Source organism: Peromyscus eremicus, chromosome 8a (assembly GCF_949786415.1).
Source record: "Peromyscus eremicus chromosome 8a, PerEre_H2_v1, whole genome shotgun sequence".
In the NCBI taxonomy this organism is placed as follows: domain Eukaryota; kingdom Metazoa; phylum Chordata; class Mammalia; order Rodentia; family Cricetidae; genus Peromyscus; species Peromyscus eremicus.
This window is the reverse complement of record NC_081423.1, coordinates 49058251-49078431: the sequence shown is the minus strand read 5'-3', so window position 1 is coordinate 49078431 and position 20181 is coordinate 49058251. Positions and strand designations below refer to the sequence as shown.

Here is a 20181-nt window from a genome sequence, read left to right as displayed (position 1 = left end):
TCCCTTCCTTGTCCCCCTTTTGTGTCCCCCTTCCTGTTTGATCCTCCCATTCCAGTCTACCCTCCAACTATTCTATTTACCTTCCTAGGGAGGTCCATCCCCACCCTCAGTCCCTTACTCTCTATCTAGCCTCTGTGGTTCTATGGGTTATAGTTTGCTTATCAATGACGTAACAGCTAACATCCACATATAAGTGAATACACACCATATTTGTCTTTCTGGATCTGAGTTACCTTTTTTTTTTTTTTTTTTATGTTCCATCCATTTACCTGTGAACTTGAGGATTTTATTTATTTATTTTTTTTAATGGCAACCCCCTAGTAATATATACTCCATTGTATAAATGTACCACATTTTCTTCATCCATTGACAGACATCTAGGTTGTTTCCAATTTCTGGCTATTATGAATAGAGCAGCAGTGAACGTGGTTGAGCACGTCTCTCTAGTAGGATGAAGCATCCTTTGGATATATGCCCAAGAGTGGTATGGCTGGAAATTGAGATAAATTGAGTCCATCTTTCTGAAGAGTCACCAAACTGATTTCAATAGTGGCTGTACACTCCCACCAGCAATGGGAATTCCCTACTCCATATCCTCACCAGCCATGGTCATTGTCATTAATATAAGATGAAATCTCAAAGTAGTTTTGATTTGCATTTCCCTGATGAATAAGGATGTTGAACATTTTTTAAGTGCTTTTCAGTCATTTGAGTTTTGTTTGAGAATTCTGTTTAGAATGTACCCCATTTTAATGTATTATGTTTTCTTGATGTCCAGGTTTTTTTTTTGTGTGTGTGTGTTTTCTTTATATATTTTGGATATTAGCCCTCTATCAGATGTGTAGCTGATAAAAATTTTTAACCCATCTTTTAGCTTGCTGCTTTGTCCAAATGATTTTTCCTAGTTTTGGTTTTAATTTTAAGTTTTAAACTATGGGTGGTAATGCATGTCTGTAATCCTAGCACTCACACTCAGGAGGTGGAGACAGGAGAATTAACAGATCAAACTCATTACTCAGTTACATGGTGACTTTGAGGACTTCATGAAACCCTATATCAAAACAAACAACCAAAAATGTTTTGTTCCCCACCCCCCTAGTAATATATACTTTTAAAATGAAGTCTGATATTCTTGTACGCAGACCACCTCTTGCACATAGTTTGAAAGACCCTAGTTGAGTCAGATGAAAGTGGTTTGAAATTAAAGTTTGATAACTGAAAGGGCAGGTCATGTGGAAAACTCCGGTGCCATACTTATTTCTGAAGCGCTGTGCCTAGTATCTTTTTGATCGTCAAAGGCCCGTCCCTCACAGCTGCTCTCAGGACTGCCCAGGAGCTCTATGTTCTGTCTGACATCCCTTGCTTCACTCCCCAATCTTGTATCTGCAGTTGGTGTGTTCTAGTAAACCTTTAGAATTGACTGAGGTGGGCAAGTGTTGATTGTAGAGATTGGCTGAGTAGCTAGACATGTGTATGAAACACTCTGGAGACAGAAGTGCCGGAGAAAATATCCCTAAAATGAACACGAAACCAGAATGAGTGAAAGCCCTATTCTGTTACAGAATATGTGTAGAAACCCTAAAGAATTGATTCCATGTGGTTTATTGGCCCAGAAGGAAATATGGGTAGCAAGAAAAGCATGTTGAAGCAGTACCATGGCCTGAGTGAAATTTTGAGATAAAGCATTTGTCGGTCTATGTTTAGGGAAACAGTTTGCAACAGAAAGCAACAAATTGTCATTTTGGAGTGATACATGGATACACATGTTTTAAAAATGCTATATATTACATATATGTTTAACATTTTAAAAACTTTTTTCTGAATTTTCTGGTTTTTCTATAATGGACAGAATTTACTTGTGTATTAAAAAATGCTGATACTTCCCTGCATTTAAGCTCAAAGAAATTGCTTCTAGGAAGTAACTGTTGGGGTACCTGTGTTGTTAGCTTGAGGTAGACCCATGCTGTGATAGTTTTTACTGTCAGAGCTTCAGAATGCTTCAGATCTGTCACTCAGCACTTACACTGTTGGAAGGAAGGAAGGAAGGAAGGAAGGAAGGAAGGAAGGAAGGAAGGAAGGAAGGAAGGAAGGAAGGAAGGAAGGGAGAGAGGAAGAAAGGAAGGAAGGGAGAGAGGAAGAAAGGGAGGAAGGGAAGGAAGGAAGGAAGGAAGGAAGGAAAGGAAGGAAGGGGATTTTGGTTAAACTGAAGACATTTGGCTTCTAACTGCAGTGTTTGAGCTCACCATGGGTTAGACGATCCTACTGAGACTGGTACTTTTCCTGCCAAGTGTTAGACTTCTGGACTCTGAACGGGAAGCACCACGCATCATCTGATGACCTGCAGCAGAGAGAGATTTATGGGCATGGGCATGAGATAGCTTTTGTTTACTTTCTTTTCATTAGAAGATACTTGTTGCCTTTTCAAACATTGTTCTATAGTGACTGATTCATTAAAGCAAGTTTCTCTGCCTTTCACTGAATTTCTCATGTCTTCAAAGTAATAACCAGTTTCATAATACTTGAATGTTAAAAAAGTAATTGAATTTAATCATTGCATGTATTTGTGGTTACTATTTGAAACTTTTACTTTGTGTTTCTCCTTTCTCAGGTAAACGCAAAGCACTGAAGTTGAATTTTGCCAATCCACCTGTCAAATCGACAGCACGGTTTACTCTCCATCCTAACACTACAGGAGTCCAGAACCCACACATGTGAGTACGCTCAGGGACTAAGGGCAGAGCTTTCCCACTGCTGCACTTCATGCAAAGCAAGGGGCTGCTGTTGCTGTTTCCTTACAGTAATTTCAAATGTCATTCTTTGAACTTAAATAGAAAGTTACTGATTCTGTAGTCTTAAGTTGAACACAGTTTTCTTTTTTAAATGTTTACTTTGGAAAATACAGCCAGAGACACAGGCTCACTTATATCTTTCTTAATAAACTTTGGGCTTTCAGCTAAAGTGCAGGTTGTATTTAGGAGCGCAGCTGTCTTCTCACTGTGTCCGTCCCCACTGTTCACTTAGTGGAAATAGATTCTTGTTTCTAGAAGATTCGTTTGGTGTATCAGTTGGTTCAAGTTAGTGTACAGATGTTGGTATTGCCTTTTATTAGTCAATATTTTAAAAAGATAGAAATGGTAGTGTATCTTACTGAAAATACTGGAAACATGCTAATAACTTCAGAAATAATAATTTACCAAAACCTTCAGTCTAATTGATGTGGTGTATGAAATAGTAATCTCTTCCCCCAAACCTTCCTGAGCATGACAGCCAGATGCTTTACATTTATCCATTTGTATTTTCACCTAGTCCTAGTGTTGAGACGCAGAGAGCAGGTGGTGACAGTTACAGTTAAAAAGCTGCACAGAGTATCTTATGATTTAGAAATAATTTATTAATGTCTGGGTTCAGGCTTTATTGGACTTCAGATATATCTAGTCTTCTCAAAGAGGCACAGTTACTGGTTCTCTTCTGAAGTTAGGCACACCTTGTTTTTGCAAACAGTAACAAGTGGGTGCGGTGTCCTTTATCAGGGGCGACTGAAATACTTTATTTTTGCCATAGTAATGTCTACAAGTGAGAACTGTGTGTATGTATTAAGGGTTTCACCAGTAACCTTAGAATGAAGGTTAGCTGTCTGGGAAAGCTATCTACTCATAGTTAAGCTTCTCTTAAGAGCTTAGCTAGAGTCTCACAATCATCTGTAACTCCAGTTCCCTGGAGTTTGACACCTTCTTCTGGCCTGTGTGGGTACTGGGTGCATAAACATACATGCAGGTGAACACCCCCCCCCCATACACACACACAAACACACACACACACACACACACACACACTCTCACACACACTCACACTCACACTCACTCACTCACACCTCCCTCCCCCACAGTATATATTTAGACTAACTTGAAAATAAATGAGTATTGATATTTTGGGGGCTTAAGCACTGGGATCTACAATTTAAATTCAGGGCCTTTTGTTGAGACCAAGGCCTCATTTCCCTTTGTTTGATATCTTGGAACAAAGATTCCATTTTAAAGTCCGATGTTAATCTCTAGTACTCTGAATTCTCTAATATACTTCCTCAGTAAAACTTCACTGAAAAGAGCACTCACTGTTGGGTACATTGTAGAAAATTTTATCTTCTTTTTGAGACAGAGTCTATGTAGTTCAGACTGGCCTCTAACTCACAATATCCTCATGCTTCAGCTTTCTGAGTGTTGAGATTATAGGCTTGGGTCAGCACACCTGGCCAACTTTTGCCTTTAACTTTTTCTGTAGATATGAGCAGGTGGAAACTAAGTGCTGGCTTCTACTCAGCACTATCACTATGTCTGGCCTGGCTGTAGTGTGCAGTTCTGAGTTGTAATACTAATGTTCATTATTTCATTTGAGGAGTTGAGGGAGAGAGTGGGGAAGAGTCTGGTGGGAGGGCAGAGAGAGTGAAGTTCTGTGGAAGTGCTTTCTTTACTTCTGTACAAAGTTGACAGCTAAAAGACAAAGAGCTTTTTAGGTAGAGGTGGGAGAGGGCTCTGCCTGCATTCCCCAAGTAGCCCCAGAACACCTGATCTCTGTCTAGTCTGTCTCTGTCCCCTTCTCTCCCTTTAATAGGCAGAGAGTAGATTCTGTTGTGGAGGGAAGATTTATGCATGAGGCTGCTTGCTGCACTTGGGGATTCAAACTAGGCAGAAAGGTGAGGTTTATCTCTATTACAGACTTCTGCTGTGTTTCCTCCCTGTGCTTGTGCCTTAGGTCACTGCTGAAGCAGAAAGGGATCATGTTTGCTTGGCATCATCTAAGGCTCTGTGACTTCTTATGTCCTGTGGGTTCAAATAGGTTCTGGGATTGACCCTATTCTACATCCTCACTGATGCTTCTTGTAATTGATATTCTGTAGTAAAAACCTTCCTTCCTTCCTTCCTTCCTTCCTTCCTTCCTTCCTTCCTCCCTCCCTCCCTCCCTCCCTCCCTCCCTCTCTCCCTCCCTTCCTTCGCCTGCTCTCTTGAATCCTCTGTCGGAGGCAGTTCTTCATTTCAGTTTTTTCTGCCTTGCTAATTCAGTTACTGCTTACTTTTACTTTGTTCTTCCTAGTATTTATTGTTACTATTTTTTTTTTTTTTTTCGAGACAGGGTTTCTCTGTGTAGCTTTGCGCCTTTCCTGGAACTCACTTGGTAGCCCAGGCTGACCTCGAACTTACAGAGATCCACCTGGCTCTGCCTCCCGAGTGCTGGGATTAAAGGCGTGCGCCACCACCGCCCGGCTATTGTTACTATTTTTTTCTTCCTTTTTTTTTTGGTAACAAGTTTTGCTTTTATTTTAGTAGGTATTAGAAAGTAACTTGACATTTCTGAGCTTGAAAACTGTGGTAGGTGGATGATAGTGTTAGTTAGCTCTATGGCTTATATACATAAGGTAGTTAACAGTATGTACAGGATTAAGAGACTCTTGTAATAGTTCAAATAAAAAATGAATTGGTCAGAATCTACAGATAAAACTTTAGAGATCAATTGGGTTAGATTAAGAAGATTCTCAGTTGATTAGACCCAAATCAAGAAAATACCTTAAATACTTATTTTAGTCCATTTAGTTTAAAGAAACATAGTTAGATATATACATTATTCCTGAAAAAGTTATAATTAAAAAATAGGAAATTAGAATGATCTTCACTTCTATGTAAGGTTCTCCCCTCCATTTTTGTATGACCTGTTGTATATTGTTTATTACCAAAATGTAACACAGGAATACTTAATTTTGGGTGTTTTCCTTCATAGTCATCTAATAAAACAATAATGTGTTTTTACATTATCTAACACAGTTAAATAATACCAATTAGTTTTATTATCCTGAAGAAGCAAAGTGACATATAGCTAAAAATAATAACTATCCACTTACAAAATAGTTATTTGTAATTCAGGGGAACTAATATTTATTGAGTACTTTTTATTTTCTAGGTCCCCAGACATCTTTTTTTATATTATAGAATGCTCAGAACCATCCTACTAGAGGACTACTTTTCATTTAAAAACAACAACAAAAACAAAAATCAAAACCCCCAAACAAACGGAGAATGAGATCAATAGGACTGTGCTCAGTACCACAGGCAGTACCACATCCAGTTGTTCTGTTGGCAGTTCTCAGGGCCCATGCCACTTCTTCCTCACGTGTGTGCTGTATCCATAGTCGTCAGTTTTAAATTTATTTCTTTGAAATTCAATTTGGATACTAACAGTAGTTTTATTTATAACATCATCAGTTCTCTTTGGATAAAGTCTTAGCTATTTAGTTATAATTTCTTCCCTATAAGCTTTACTAAAATATATATAGAAGGGAATATATAGTTTTAAGTGTTATATTGTCAGTTTAGATGTAAAAATTAATAGAAATATACTTCAAAAAATCATACCTATTAAAAAATAGATGCAAAATTATGATTTGTAAAATATATTTAAGATTAAACTTTTTGGTTTATAAATATAGTTTTACAAATACAGAATGTTCAGGCACTTAGATGACTGTATTACAATGGTGAGCTATATATACACATAAATAAAATACTGAGATATATTCTCTTTCACGTTTAAAACATCAACTGAGTTCAACTGAAATAGAATACTAATAGTGATGTTTTCCTTTACATTATAGGTGTGTAATTGAAGCCAAATGGGTTACATAACACAAAGGATACTGAAGATAATCCAATAGTTAATATTAAATTCTAGACAACTTCTATTACATAAGTGTATATCATCTTGTAGAAAAATCTTTTCTGATAAAGTATCTTCATAGAAAGGGAAGGAACTACAAAGAAACAGACTATTAATGATAGAATAAGTGCTGTTATTTTACAGATTAGTGACTGAGTCTCCTTTTTTCCCCCCAGTACTGGTGACTGAGCTCTAAGGCCTTGCATAAACCAGCCAAGTTCTTTATCACCAAGTTACATTCCTAGCCCTTTGAGAGTCAAGATACTAGCTTGTTCAAGTCATATGCCAGTGGCAGAACTGGGATTGTTGTAGTCTGGGCAGTTTTGACTGTGTTTTTGTTCATTGTTTTTATAAATAAATCTTACTGTTTTAGCTCTAATTAGGGAAACATCTCTTCTAGTTTCCCCTATTATAATGAACATTGTAAGAAGAGGATGTTGTTTGTAACATTAGTGCATTTTCATAGCTTTATTAAGAACTTTATCTACAGGACAAGGTTCACTTCACATATCACTTTGATTTAATTGGGAAAAGCTTATACAAAAATCATAACTTTCAAAACTTACATCACAGTGGCTTCATATGTTGTGAAATGGTTCTCTATTATCTCGACATTTTCTTCAGATAGCCAGTTCTCCTGCCTTAGTTGGCTTAGAAAAGCTTCCAAAGTCTTCAATCTTGCTAGAGATTGTTGTTCTTGTAGCTGAAGAAGAGTGGCCTTTGAATATAGGTTAGAAACTTGCCAAAGATGTTCCTTCTTTATGTCTTGTCTGCAGTATGAATGTTCAGTTTGTAAAACTTGTGCACTGTGGTCTGCATTCTTATTTAAGGAGTCTAAGTCAGTAACCTCCATTTCCATGGCTTACTTGGGGGCTGGTGTGACAGAGTTAACTGCAGCTTTTGAAGTTTCTGTGGGTATAAAAATGGCAATAACAGATTTGTTATTTGTGTTTAATTCTTTTTTTTTTTTTTTTTTTTTGGTTTTTCGAGACAGGGTTTCTCTGTGTAGCTTTGCGCCTTTCCTGGGAATCACTTGGTAGCCCAGGCTGGCCTCGAACTCACAGAGATCCGCCTGGCTCTGCCTCCCGAGTGCTGGGATTAAAGGCGTGCGCCACCACCGCCCGGCTGTGTTTAATTCTTAATTGTGCTGAAGAGGAATGAATTTTCCTGATCTGACACAGTTTCCACAGAATTATTTATAAAGTTTAAATTAGCAAGATGATTGTTAATGATATCTTCTGAATTTGAAGTTGTCAAAGTGTCAGTTTCAGAATTTAGATTCTCAGAAGATGCACAAAACCCAGCTACAATTAAATCTTGATTTTTGATGTTTCCAAAGTATCTTGTTTAAGAGTTAATGTGTTACTTTGTATGCTCTGCTATTAAACCTGGTGGCTTCACTATGGCAGTTGAATCAAGTGGGTAACTGTACATGTTCAGGCAGTACACCAGTGTTACCTATTTTTCTTCGCTTTATTTGACGCAAATGATCCTTTGGACCCAGTTTTCAACATGCTTCTTTCGAATGTTCCAGTTTTTTCCTCTGGGTATTTTTTTTTTTTTTTTAAGAAATATCTTTTCCCTGACAGTCTTCAAGCAAAGAAAAATATTGTTGGAATTGTAGTTCGCTTTAAATAAAGGATACCCCATTTGACATCAACAGAGTCAGGCGTTAAATGAACACTGCATGGGAACTGATATTTACTGGGAATCCAAGAGTCTCATTTCGCATTCTCTAGCCACTTTTCAAGTTTTTCTTTATCATGTAGAGTTAACAAAACACTCAGCTTCCATTCTTTACTGTTACCATGGTTTTTACAATATGTGGCTGAGCAGTAGGCATCACACGCACTTGATGACCTGGCTGCCAGGGGTGTGGGCAGCTGCTGTTTCTTCTCTAGTGCTACCTCCTTTCCTAGTTTTTTTTACATTGTGAGCTTGATTCTCACAAACGTCTGTTCACTAGTGTTAGAAGAGCAAAAGGAAGATACTGCATGTCTATTTAGAAGTTGGTATTAGTGGGGGCTTTGAAATTAAACTTTTTGATTGAAGGAATGATGTGTTCCCATTAAAGCTGATCTCTGAATACTTTTCTTTTTGCGATGGTAGAGAGTTTAAGAGAGTTTTAGGAATGATCTTAAATTGAGTATATAGCCCAGGCTGGATTGAAACTTACCTCAGCTACCTAAGTGTATGGATTCTAGGTTTATACCATGAAGCCTGGCCCTACATGTTTCTTAAGTCAAATACCCCCCCCCCCGCCCCCCCCAGAAATGGGCATCAGTGAAACTCAGTCTGAGAAATTATGGAAGTTCTAAAGAGTCAGAAAAAGAAGCCTAAAGCTACTGTGTGGTTAAAAGTTTCTCTGGTCCTGCCCGGCCACCACGGTACCGTAGCCGCTTATAAAATAATCACTCAGAGGCTTAATATTAATTATAACTGCTCGGCTTTTAGCTCAGGCTTATTACTGACTAGCTCTAACACTTAAATTAACTGTAATTCTTATATCTATGTTTAGCCACGTGGCTTAGTACCTTTTCTCAGTTCTGTCTTGTCATCTTGCTTCCTCTGTGTCTGGCTGGCAACTCCTGAGTCTCCCCTTCCTCTTCCCAGAATTCTATTCTGCTTGCCCTGCCAATCGGTGTTTTATTAAACCAGTATACAAAAGCGTTATCCCACAGCAATATTGGGTGTTTTTGTTTGTTTGTTTGTTTTTCGAGGCAGGATTTCTCTGTGTAACAGTTCTGGCTGTCCTGGAACTCACCTTGTTGACAAGTTTAGCCTCTAACTCACTGAGATTCGCTTGCCTCTGCCTCTCAAGTGCTGTGATAAAAGGCAAGTGCCACCACCACCCGGTGCCTAAGGATATTGTTACAAAGTATCTCACTACCTAGGCAAGGCACAAAGTCTCTTTAGAAGATTAATGAGTAACATTGAAGAGCTAGGAAAGAGTGAATTCAAGTGTTAAATTAGAAGAACGGAGATAATAAAAATAGCAGAACTTTAGGTGACATGAAATAGATGAATAATAGAGAATACTCAGTCATTTCAAAAGTTGTTCCTAAAAGGAAATAAATAAGTGAGGTACTGTGCACCCATTTTCTGTATGGCAGGTAAGAGTCTAGAGAATCAAGAGCCCAGCATGGGTTATATAGCCAGACTCTGCCTCAAAACAAGAAAACTAACAGCAGTGATAAATGCCTAGGACATTTTAAAAAAAAGAAGTCCAGCGACACATAGAGTCAGTCAGCCTGTTGTAGATCTACCACTTGGGAGGACAAGGTGCCCCCTCCCAAAAAAGAGACGAAAAAGAACTCAAAGCTACCACTGTAAAATTGAAAGAGGGGCTATCACTACAGAAATACAGTAATTTATCACAAGAAATTTAGCAAGTTGAGTTAGTTTGTGACATAAATAACCAAAGCTGACTCAAGAAATCCCTCATCTGGTAAAAAGTTGAATTTATTTGTACTTTAGACATTCTCAGAAAGGAAATGTGGAACCTTGGTGGTTTTCCTGTACCTGAGAGCAAATAAAAAAAGGAATAGGTGTGGAGTCCAGCTCAATATGTCTGTTAGTGACACTCCCTAATGTGTGTGAGGCCCTGGTGGAAAGAAACAACAGCAAAAAAAAAAAAAAAAAAAAAAAAAAAAAAAATATATATATATATATATATATATGTTTACAGAACTTTTTAGACAACAGAGTAAGGAACATTTCTTAGCTCATACTTTGGAGTCAGCATAACACTGATAGAAACCAGACAACCACATTATAAAGCAAAGGAGACCATGGAACTCCAGCATTAATAAACACAGTTAAATCCTCATAAACACAAAATTGGATTCATCTTGATTGGGTATTTGAAAATGATCCTTATGATTTACTGTATTAATAAACCAAGGGAGAAAAATATGGGCATTTCAACAGGTACAGAACAATATTTGACATTACTTATCAAAAACATTTCATTAAACTAAGGGTGTAGTTCCTCCCTCATTGGTGGCATCTGAGGAAGTGTACTCACTATGGAACACATAGTGATAAAAGACTCAGTGCTGTCTATGGTCTCTGAACAGAAAGACTTAAAGATTGGATTACAAACTATTCTTTCTTCAGACAGATGTTGTGATTGCATATGTAGAAAACCTTAATCTACCAAAATTACTAAAATTATGAAGTGACTTGAGCAAGGGGTCAGGGTAATGAAATCAGTTCTTTCTATAACCATCTGTTAGTATACATAAATACTGGAAAGTAAAATGTTAGAATGATTATAGAGGCCTTAAAAGTACAAACCCTTTATAGATATACTTGAAGAAAACACATTAAGAATTTCTAACACATTAGTTACTGAGAGAAAATGAAGGACTTGAATACATGGGCAGAATGTCTTATTCTGGTCTAGTCATGTATGTAGCTCAGTGATAGAGTGCTTGCCTAGCATGTGCCAAGTCCCCTTATCACCACAGCCATACACAGTCACACACACATACATACACACACACACACACACACACACACACACACACACACACACGAAAATGTATTCCTATGTTGAAAAGTACAGGATTACTACGCTGTCTGTTCTTATCACTCACTTTCATTTATTAATTCAACTCAGGAGAACCTTTAAAACCTTAACATGCACTGCACATGCACACAAACAATGGAATGGTGTATTCCCTGGACTGGAAAGTACAGTATTACTAGGCTGTCTGTTCTTATCACGTTCATTATTAATTCAACTTAGGAATAGCTTAGCAACTTAGCAACACACACACACACACACACACACACACACACACACCCATTTTGATTATGTAATTTATGTGGAAATATAAAGGATGTAGAATAGTGAAAAATACTTTTATAAAAAATAATGAAGGTGAAGGATGTACATTACTTGATTTCATGGTTTAGTATGAAGATACTAAAGCTATGTAGAAGAATGGTATTGTGGTTAGACAAATACATTAATAAGATGGAATAGAAGTTCAGTACTTGAGCACATATGTACAGTCTGTTAATTTTTGTCTAAGGTGCCTGTACAGTTCCAGGTAAAGGACAGACCTTTTGTGTTGATGGAGCACACTGGGATGAGATCTATAGCAGAGTGAACCCCAATTCCTAATTTACGCCATGTGCTTGAGATACAGCATTGTCCTAAAGGGTAGAGAAGAAATTCCATTCAACTTATGAAGGAAAACATCCTAATGTATTTATCTGGCACAGGTAAAGACTTAATTGACACACAGAGGAACATACTTAGTAGTGTAAATTGCCATCAGAGATAAATTGAACTTCACTGAAGATAATGTTTCTGCTTACCAGAAGTTTCTTAGGAAAGTATATAGGCCAGTCATGCAGTGAGAAGATAATTCTTCGTTTACCTGACAAAGGACTTTTGGATATATAATGAACTACTCAGAACAAATGACCCCATTTACAAATTGGGTTTTAGGCTTATGTGGACATTTCACAAAGAAACTTAGGACTAGGTAATAAATACATGAAAATGGAAGACATGTTTAACATTAGTGATCAGAAGAGATAGATTAAGATAAGAATGATGTTGCTCACCTGCCAGAATGGCCCAAACTTAAAAGGATGGTATCAGAATTCTCATATATTGTTGAGGGAATAGAAAAGGGTTTAATTACTTCAGGGAACTCCTGGATGGTTTCTTATGGATTAAAACATGACCTAGCCTTGTATTCATTGCCCAGGGTAAAAATGTTGTATGAAAAATTGCATTTGAACATTCATAGTAACTGTTCATTGTGGTTCCCAAAACTAGAAAGAATACAAAAGTCTAGTAATGGGAGGATGGATGGATAAATTGTATCCTTCTAGAATGCAATAAAAATTACTGATCCACATAGGCATATGTAAATCCAGAAGTGCTAAGACAAAGCTAGGCACAAAGGAGAGCACACGCCATTTGGTTCATCTGTCTGAAATTCCAGAGTCGACCACAAGGCTGAAATCAGTGGTAGTGGTTGAGATCAGAACAATCCTTGTCTTGGGGAGATTGACAAGGATGGCACAGGGAGCTACCTAGGGTGACAGGTTTTCGGTCTTGTTAAATCTTTCAATACTTAAGTGTGTATGAATTTGCCAAAACTTAATGTACTGCATGGTTATGGTTTGAACGTTTCACTATATGTAAATGGTATTATAATTTAAAGAAACAGAACAGTAACAATAAAGTTATATGGATAGATTGCTTGTTCCTACTCAACAGTAAAAGTGTTTTTCTGTCATTTTTCTCAAATCACACATGCATTTCAGCAGTCATAATATTTGGTGATAAATATATGAACACAGTTGTTGGTTGAATTCACTTCTTATGCTAGTAGAGAAGTATATGACAAATGTCATTTCTGCTCATTCAGTTTCCTTTGCTAGGATGCTTGAAAGAAATGTAGAATGATTGATTTATTTAATTTATTTAGCAGTGCTAGCGATTTCATCTAGGGCCTTAAAACTACTATTACAGTTTCTACCATTGGGCAGGCCCAGCTATAGAGGGATTTGTTTGTGTACAATTCATTTATTTAGTTTATGTGCATATATGTAGGTATGTTGTGTGAGTTTATGTATACCATGTGTGCTGATGCCTGTGGAGGCCAGAAGAGAGTGTCGGACCCCTTAGAACTACAGTTACAGGTGGTCGCTACCTGATGTAGGTGTTGGGAGCTCAACACAGGTCCTCTGCAAGAGCATTAAGCACTCTTAGCCACTAAACCATCTCTCCAGCCTGAGTAAAAATTTTTATCAAGTTTTATCAAGCATTATCTGGTACTCAGTCTACTCTGGAGCACTTGTTGCATCATGCCAAGTCTAGTGTATGCCTGAGTGGTTGGCTGCCTTTAGATAACATTGGGACTTGTCTTTATTGTACTTTCAAAAGAGCATTTTTGAGTTAGATGTGGTCTTGCACCTATTGTCTCAGCTACTAAGAGAGCCAAAGTGGGAGTTCCCTTGTGCCCAAGAGAAAGGCCAGCCTGGACAGAATAGTTAGGCTCTGTCTCAATAAACAAAATTATCACATTCTTTTAATATAGATAAGTATAATCTTACCATTTAGATTGAACATATCATCTTTAAAAAATTAATACATGTTCTAATTTGGCAAGATGTAGTGGTGCACACCTTTAATCCTAGCACTTAAGAGGCAGAGGCAGGTGGATCTCTTTGAGTTCAAAGTCAGCCTGGTCCACATAATGAGTGGTCAGCCAGAACTACATAGTGAGACCCTGTCTCAAAAAACACAACAACAAAAGGATATTCCATTGATACAGAAAATTATAAAATAGTAAGCTTTGTGCTACTACTACTTTTCCCAAACAACCCTACTAGAATAAGCATATATATGTTCTTGTGGGAAAACTTAGCAGCTATCAAAATATACAGTGGTCTTTCCACTGTAACAAGTGTGTGACAGCAACAATTAAGAGGGAGGGTTGATTTTGATCTGTCCTTTCAGAGGGTTTCCCTCTGTCATGGCAACAAATGTGTCTATGTGGGTAGGAGTGTGATGTGACCTGGTCACATCCATGGACCTGACAATAAGTAAGTACTAAATTGAGATTTAAAGGAAGCTAAGATTTGTCAGGATAGTGATAAGTTGCTTAGTAAAAAGGTAGGACTTTATTTTGGTGAGAGAATGGTACATAGGGCCAAACTCCAAAGAAATGTAGTAGAGGCTTAAGGAACATGCAGAGAATAAGAAAAGATGCTTGAGAGGTGGAAGACGAACTGGTTGTGTGTGATATCATAGCAGCCCAGCATTTTTCAAGGAAGCAGTTGGAAAGGGACCAATTAGCAATGTGTAATGCCAAGAGAGTCTTTAGTGGAATTCCTTAAGTACTCTTTTAAGTGCTGTGGTGGGGATACGGGTTGGAAACATATAGCTCAGGGAAATGACTGTAGTGATAAGCTTTGAGTATGGTAGGTAGAGGGCCAGCTCTTAGCAAATACACTGGCTGTAGCAGCAATATATAAGCAGGAATGTTTGTCTCATCCTCTTTAACCTCACTTTTTCCTTGGTGAGGAACATTTATCTTTCCGTCTTAAATTAGTATTGGCCCAACTACTGAAGATTTCTCTAGTTTATCCCTTCCTCCTCCTTCCCATCCTTTCAAGAAACAGGGTCTCACTACCTAGCCCAGACTGGCTGAGGGCTTCCAACCTCCTACTGCAGTCTCCTGAATGCTGGGGTTATAGGTGTCTACAGTGCACCCAGCTTCTTACTCCTTTCTGACTAAGAATGTTAGAATGTAAGTACTTCTAATTGGATTGTTTGAGAAAATTTTTTGTTGACTTTTTTCAGATTTTCCTTTTGCTGCTTCTTAGGTCTAGAAAAGACACTCATTTTGTTAGTAATGCCAGGAAGCAGGCAGTTTCCATGGTAACCGACAGGCTGAGTTTACTGTGGAAATTTCCGGAATTAACAGAGCTGCATTGCAGAAGGATGCATAGAGCAGTATTCATCTAGAGAGCTTCACAGCGTATGCAGGGAGGAGCAGTTGCTGTGGATCAGGATATGTGCATGTTTATTTTCTTGTCTAAGGGACATTGGCAGTTTTGTGAGTGAGTGAGTGTGTGTGTGTGTGTGTGTGTGTGTGTGTGTGTGTGTGTGTATGCTGAGAGTAAAACAACTTTGAGGCATTTTGTATATCCTGGTTCATTAACCTGGAGCTTGCTTAAAGACAGGAAGGAAAAAGTGATTTGGAAAGGAAGATCTGCTTGGTACCATGGGGAGAGCATCAGGTAAGTGCGTCTCTTAGAGGAGTGGTGAGGAAGCAGGGGAGCACACTTCTGCTTCAGTAGACAGGGAAAGGCTCTTCGGGAAGGTGGGCCTAGACAGAAGGTGGGTTTTGTTCTTTAAAGGAAAATTGTTAGCATGTTTGAGAAATCAGGTTCCGATTTTGAGCAAGAACTCCATCAAGGTAATTACTATCACCTGCTGAAAGACAGTAGCTAAGGGAGGCGCCCAACACACTAGTAAGAAGATCTGCTGCTTTCTTAGTGCACTTACTAAATGATGAGAAAGCCTAGAAAGGGCTAAGAGATCCCTAATCCGGTTGATGTTGGAGCAAGATTTTTAAGGAAAAAAAAAAAATACTCAAATGCATTTTGAGATTAAATTCTGGAAATAAATCTGTAGGATCTGAGTAGATAATTCGGCTTTCTTATGGTATAAGAATAGAAATTTAGAAGAGAAAAGGGATCTAGGAAAATACACAGTGGTTTAGGTGCTTAAATGATAGTCAGGTAGCATTCACGTCATGTAGTCAGTGTGCTGTAGCTCCTGGCTAGGTTGATCTTGTGAGTGAAGTTTAATTGGAATACAGCCACAGTGATCTGGCAGCATGTTTTCGGCAGAGATTGTATTGTGAAGCCTGAAGTAGTTACTATCTGGTTCTGTACAGAAAAGGTTGATAATGTATTCTGATGTCTGTTATAACTAATTGTGAGAGTTGGTCTTTTAAAGCAATAGCAATTTATTCTTTCACAGTACTAGAGACCAGAAATGGAAAATTAAGGTGGTAACTGGACCATGCTTCTCAAGCAGACTCTAGAGAAGTCTCCCTCCCTGTCTTCCTCTTTTTGGTAGTTCAAGCTTTTCTGGCCTTGTCTCAGAGGAGCTATAATCTCTGCCTTTGTCTTCATTTTACACCTTCTTTTCTTCTCTGTCTCCTTTTAAGGAAAGTCATCCTGTTTGAAATGTCTGAAAAGTCATACAAGTATATGAATAGCAAGAGTCTAGGGTTTTCTGTTTGTTTGTCTATTTTATTTTAAGACAGGATCTGACCACAGAACTCAAGCTGGCCTGGAACTTGTTATGTAGGCCAGACTGGTCTCAAACCCATAGATCCCCTGCCTGCCTAGTACAGAGATTAAAGGCATATGCCTCCACACTCAGTGACTGTACTATAGATTTGTAAAGATAAGGTGACATTCTGAGGCTCTGGATAGACATGTATTTGGGGAGTACAGGGGATTATTGAAGAACTGGGTTTTGTTTCCTTCTACCACATTTTGTGTTAAGGCTAGTCAATTCCTGGCCAGTTTCTTTTGGACAGCTGTGAAGAATACACTCTGCAGGAGGCTTGAACTATTGGGAAAGATCCTGCACTCACTCCTCAAGTATGGGGCTATGTAAACCATAGAGCATGGCCATGTGGTATGAACAGCAGTGGAGATGAGATGAGCACTAGGATGTTCTAGAGGGAGAAGACCAGAATTCACAGGGATTTAAGAAAACAGTGCCAGAATCTTCATTTGTCCCCTTCTCATCTCTTATGTCTTTCCTCAACTCTCAGCTCTCAAATTCCAAATAGTAACAAACACACTTGGAGTTTTAATGAATGAAAAATGATGGGAACCAAAGCAAGAATCTGAGTTATGAGGGATGAGACTCATGGCTGTGCCATTGGAAACAAACTGATTCAGAAGAAGCACCAAGTAAGCAAATGGTAGATGGCGGTATCAAAGGAACACACCAGTGCAAGAGCCTGAGGCTTGGCTTTCCCTGGGATGTCTCTACTGTGGGAGTGTCTGAGTAACCAGCTGAAGCTGGGAGGTCTGCAGTGCTTCTTTCTTCCTAAATGGGCACATTCATGAGCCATATTCAGGATAGTGGTGTCTGCCCTTGTTGTCCCTGGAAATCTCAATCACTATATTTGGGTGCATGTTTGAAAAGGGATGAATATATATGGTGAAGCATCAAACTAGCAGTGCGGATGCTGCCCTAGAAAGAAAACCCTCCTGCATTTATTTTGATGGGCTAATGCCTATAGCCTTATCTATAGGATATATATATATATATATCCTTATCTATATATAGCCTTATATATCTATATATCTCATATATCTATATATTTAGCCTTATCTTATATATAGCCTTATCTATAGGCTAATGCTTATAGCCTTAAATGAAACCGTGGAGGTGATCATAAGAATTAAGCAAAGATGATTAGCAGGAGACCCAAATTAAGATCTACAAGTAGGAAGTACTAAACGACCACTCCATACTTTTGGATAATGTTGCTGGGATTATAGATCAAGTATCTGCTAAGGACTAGTGTGTTCTGATTCCATTCATAGATGCAGTGAAGAAACATGAAGCCTAGTCCAGTATTTCCAGGGAGAGTTTCCCAGAGAGAAAAGATCAAATGAAGTCTTCTTTTCTAGTTGAATTCTTTAGTCTATAAATATGTTCATATTGGATGCCAAGTTGAGATGGTAGAAGACCATGGGAATATTATAATTTTTTCACTTTATCAAAACATTTATGATGTGGTTGAATTATATACTTAAGCCTAGTTTTCTGGAAATATAAAAATTCTCGTGAATGCAGTAACAGTTTTATTTATTTCATGAGTGTGTGGTAAGAAATATAAGAAAATAGAATGAAGTCAAGTTCATCATACAGTCTGGATTAGATTAAGCTGCTTTATTGCAGATACTCTTTACTCCTCCTGGGACAGGTCTTGTTGTCTGTCCTAGGCTGGTCTCGAATCTGTGATCCTCCTGCCTCAGCCCCCTGGTGTGTACTTACAGGTGTGTACCAGCACACCTACTTCTCATGCTGACCTCTCATTGGTGGCTGTGCTCATTATGATGCTACCAAAATAAAAATTCTAGGTTTTCTCTTCAAGCAGAGACTGCCTGTGGAAGGGTGGCCCCCTCTGCCCCGTCCAAGTCCCCTTTTATCTTTTCTCTTGGCAGAAAAATAACAGTTCTTTTCTTCACAGAGGAGAAAAGGATGAGGGCACATCCATCTGGGAAAGTGGGTCATCATGAGTAAAGCATTGTTGGTGGAAGTAGAAGATTGTAGTGACAGTGATTTATGTTCGTTTCACCAGGATTTATGCTTTAGAATCCTCTGCTGTCAGTTCAGAGTTTATTAGTATAAAGAGCAAGGAGACTAGAGGTGGGAGAATTTGCACCGGAGCAGTGGAGATTCTCGTAACTACCCCAGGCCCTGGGGTCTCACAGCTTGTGTCATTCCTCACATGCACTGATAGGGAATAAGGAAGGTTTGCATGTCTGTGAGATGCTTTTTCTGTGTACCTTGCTTTGCTAATTCTTGTTGCCTTGGTCTACCTACACTCCCAGATCCATGTCCTCAGCACAAGGATACTGCCAAACCTTCCTGGATCTCCTTTCCCTGCAGCAGTCTGAGTACTCCAGGCAGCAGCTAAGGACAGTAGCAGATTTTTTTGTCTCTCGGGGTCCACTACCATGTATGCCTGATGCCTTGTGTCTGTCTTTTCTGTTGTGAGAGACATCCTTCTCTCCATACTCTATAATGGGAAACTTGGTGCTACCCTGATACAGAGAGGGGAACAGGATTTGTAGGAGTAGACAGAAAACAATTATCTCTCATTAAGAGTTCTGAAGATTCAAAATAGTTTCCTTCCCTCACCCCTAGCAATGACTAGTTTTTTTATAATGTTAAAAAAATGAATTTGTAGGGGTTAGAGAGATGGTTCAGTGGTTAATGGCACTTGCTGCTCTTGCAGAGGACCTCGGTTCAATTCCTAGCGCCCACATGGTAGCTCGTAACTGTTCATAAATCCAGTTTTAGGGGATCTGACACCCTCATCTGGCCACTGTGGACACTAGGCATGCCTATTGTGCACATACACACATGCAAGCAAAGCACTCATATATAAAAAATAATATAAAAAATTTTAAAGAAATGTAACTTATAAAAAATGAGACTGAAAAATCAAAATGGGAGACTAGGTTTGGATGAATGAGTAGCTGATTTCAAAACATAAATAACTGAATTTTTACATATATAAATTCTTGAGTTTATTGAGAAGGTAAACAAGTCAGTGAAACATTTATGAGGGACAGGATTTATGGTTCTTGATAAAGAACTTGTTAGGCAGAGCACCAACTACAAAACAGACACCTGGACTAGTGGGTCTCAGTGGTGCTCTTTCAGGCAGTTAACAGAACAAGAAATGCTTATTATCAGCAGGAGCAGAACTGTTCAGATGTACCAGTGACACGGCAAAGTGTGGTTAGAAAGAACCCCAATACCTGGAGCTGAGGCAAGAGTTGGAGAACGGCTTAGGCGTCTGTATAGACCCTGCCTCAAAAACGAGGGGAAAGTTACTTAATCTTAGTATTGTTTCAAATTAGAATACAAGGCAAAGTGTACTCTTGACTGGTGGGTATTGTTGGTTGCCAAATCCATGCAAGCATGCTGTGTAGCCCCGACCAAAATGAGGTGGCTATTTAATAACTGCCGTGTTAAGATACTTTAGTGGAAGTTTTGTAAACTAGTTTTTGTTATTTATACATGCTGTATAGAAAAGTACAAACAGAAAGTGTTTTCTTTCCGAATTGTGAGTGAGGTTTTCCTTCTCTCTACCTCTACAGCCTTGGCAAGGGTGTTGGCTTAGGAAGTCTGGTTAGACAGGAGTGGCTCAGAAACCTGTCTTGCCGCTG

General features: G+C 38.6%; 1 protein-coding gene and 1 pseudogene across 2 annotated transcripts in view; one reads left to right on the top strand and one right to left on the bottom strand.

The window, feature by feature from the left end:
- Map2k4 (mitogen-activated protein kinase kinase 4) overlaps nt 1-20181 on the top strand; it is a 95354-nt gene that overhangs the window by 28709 nt on the left and 46464 nt on the right. For both annotated transcript variants that reach the window (XM_059270924.1, XM_059270923.1), the window contains one exon: nt 2609-2711. In XM_059270924.1, coding sequence (XP_059126907.1) covers nt 2609-2711 — 103 coding nt within the window. The remainder of the gene's footprint in view (nt 1-2608; nt 2712-20181) is intronic.
- On the bottom strand, nt 7265-11618 carry LOC131916085 (THAP domain-containing protein 5-like; annotated as a pseudogene).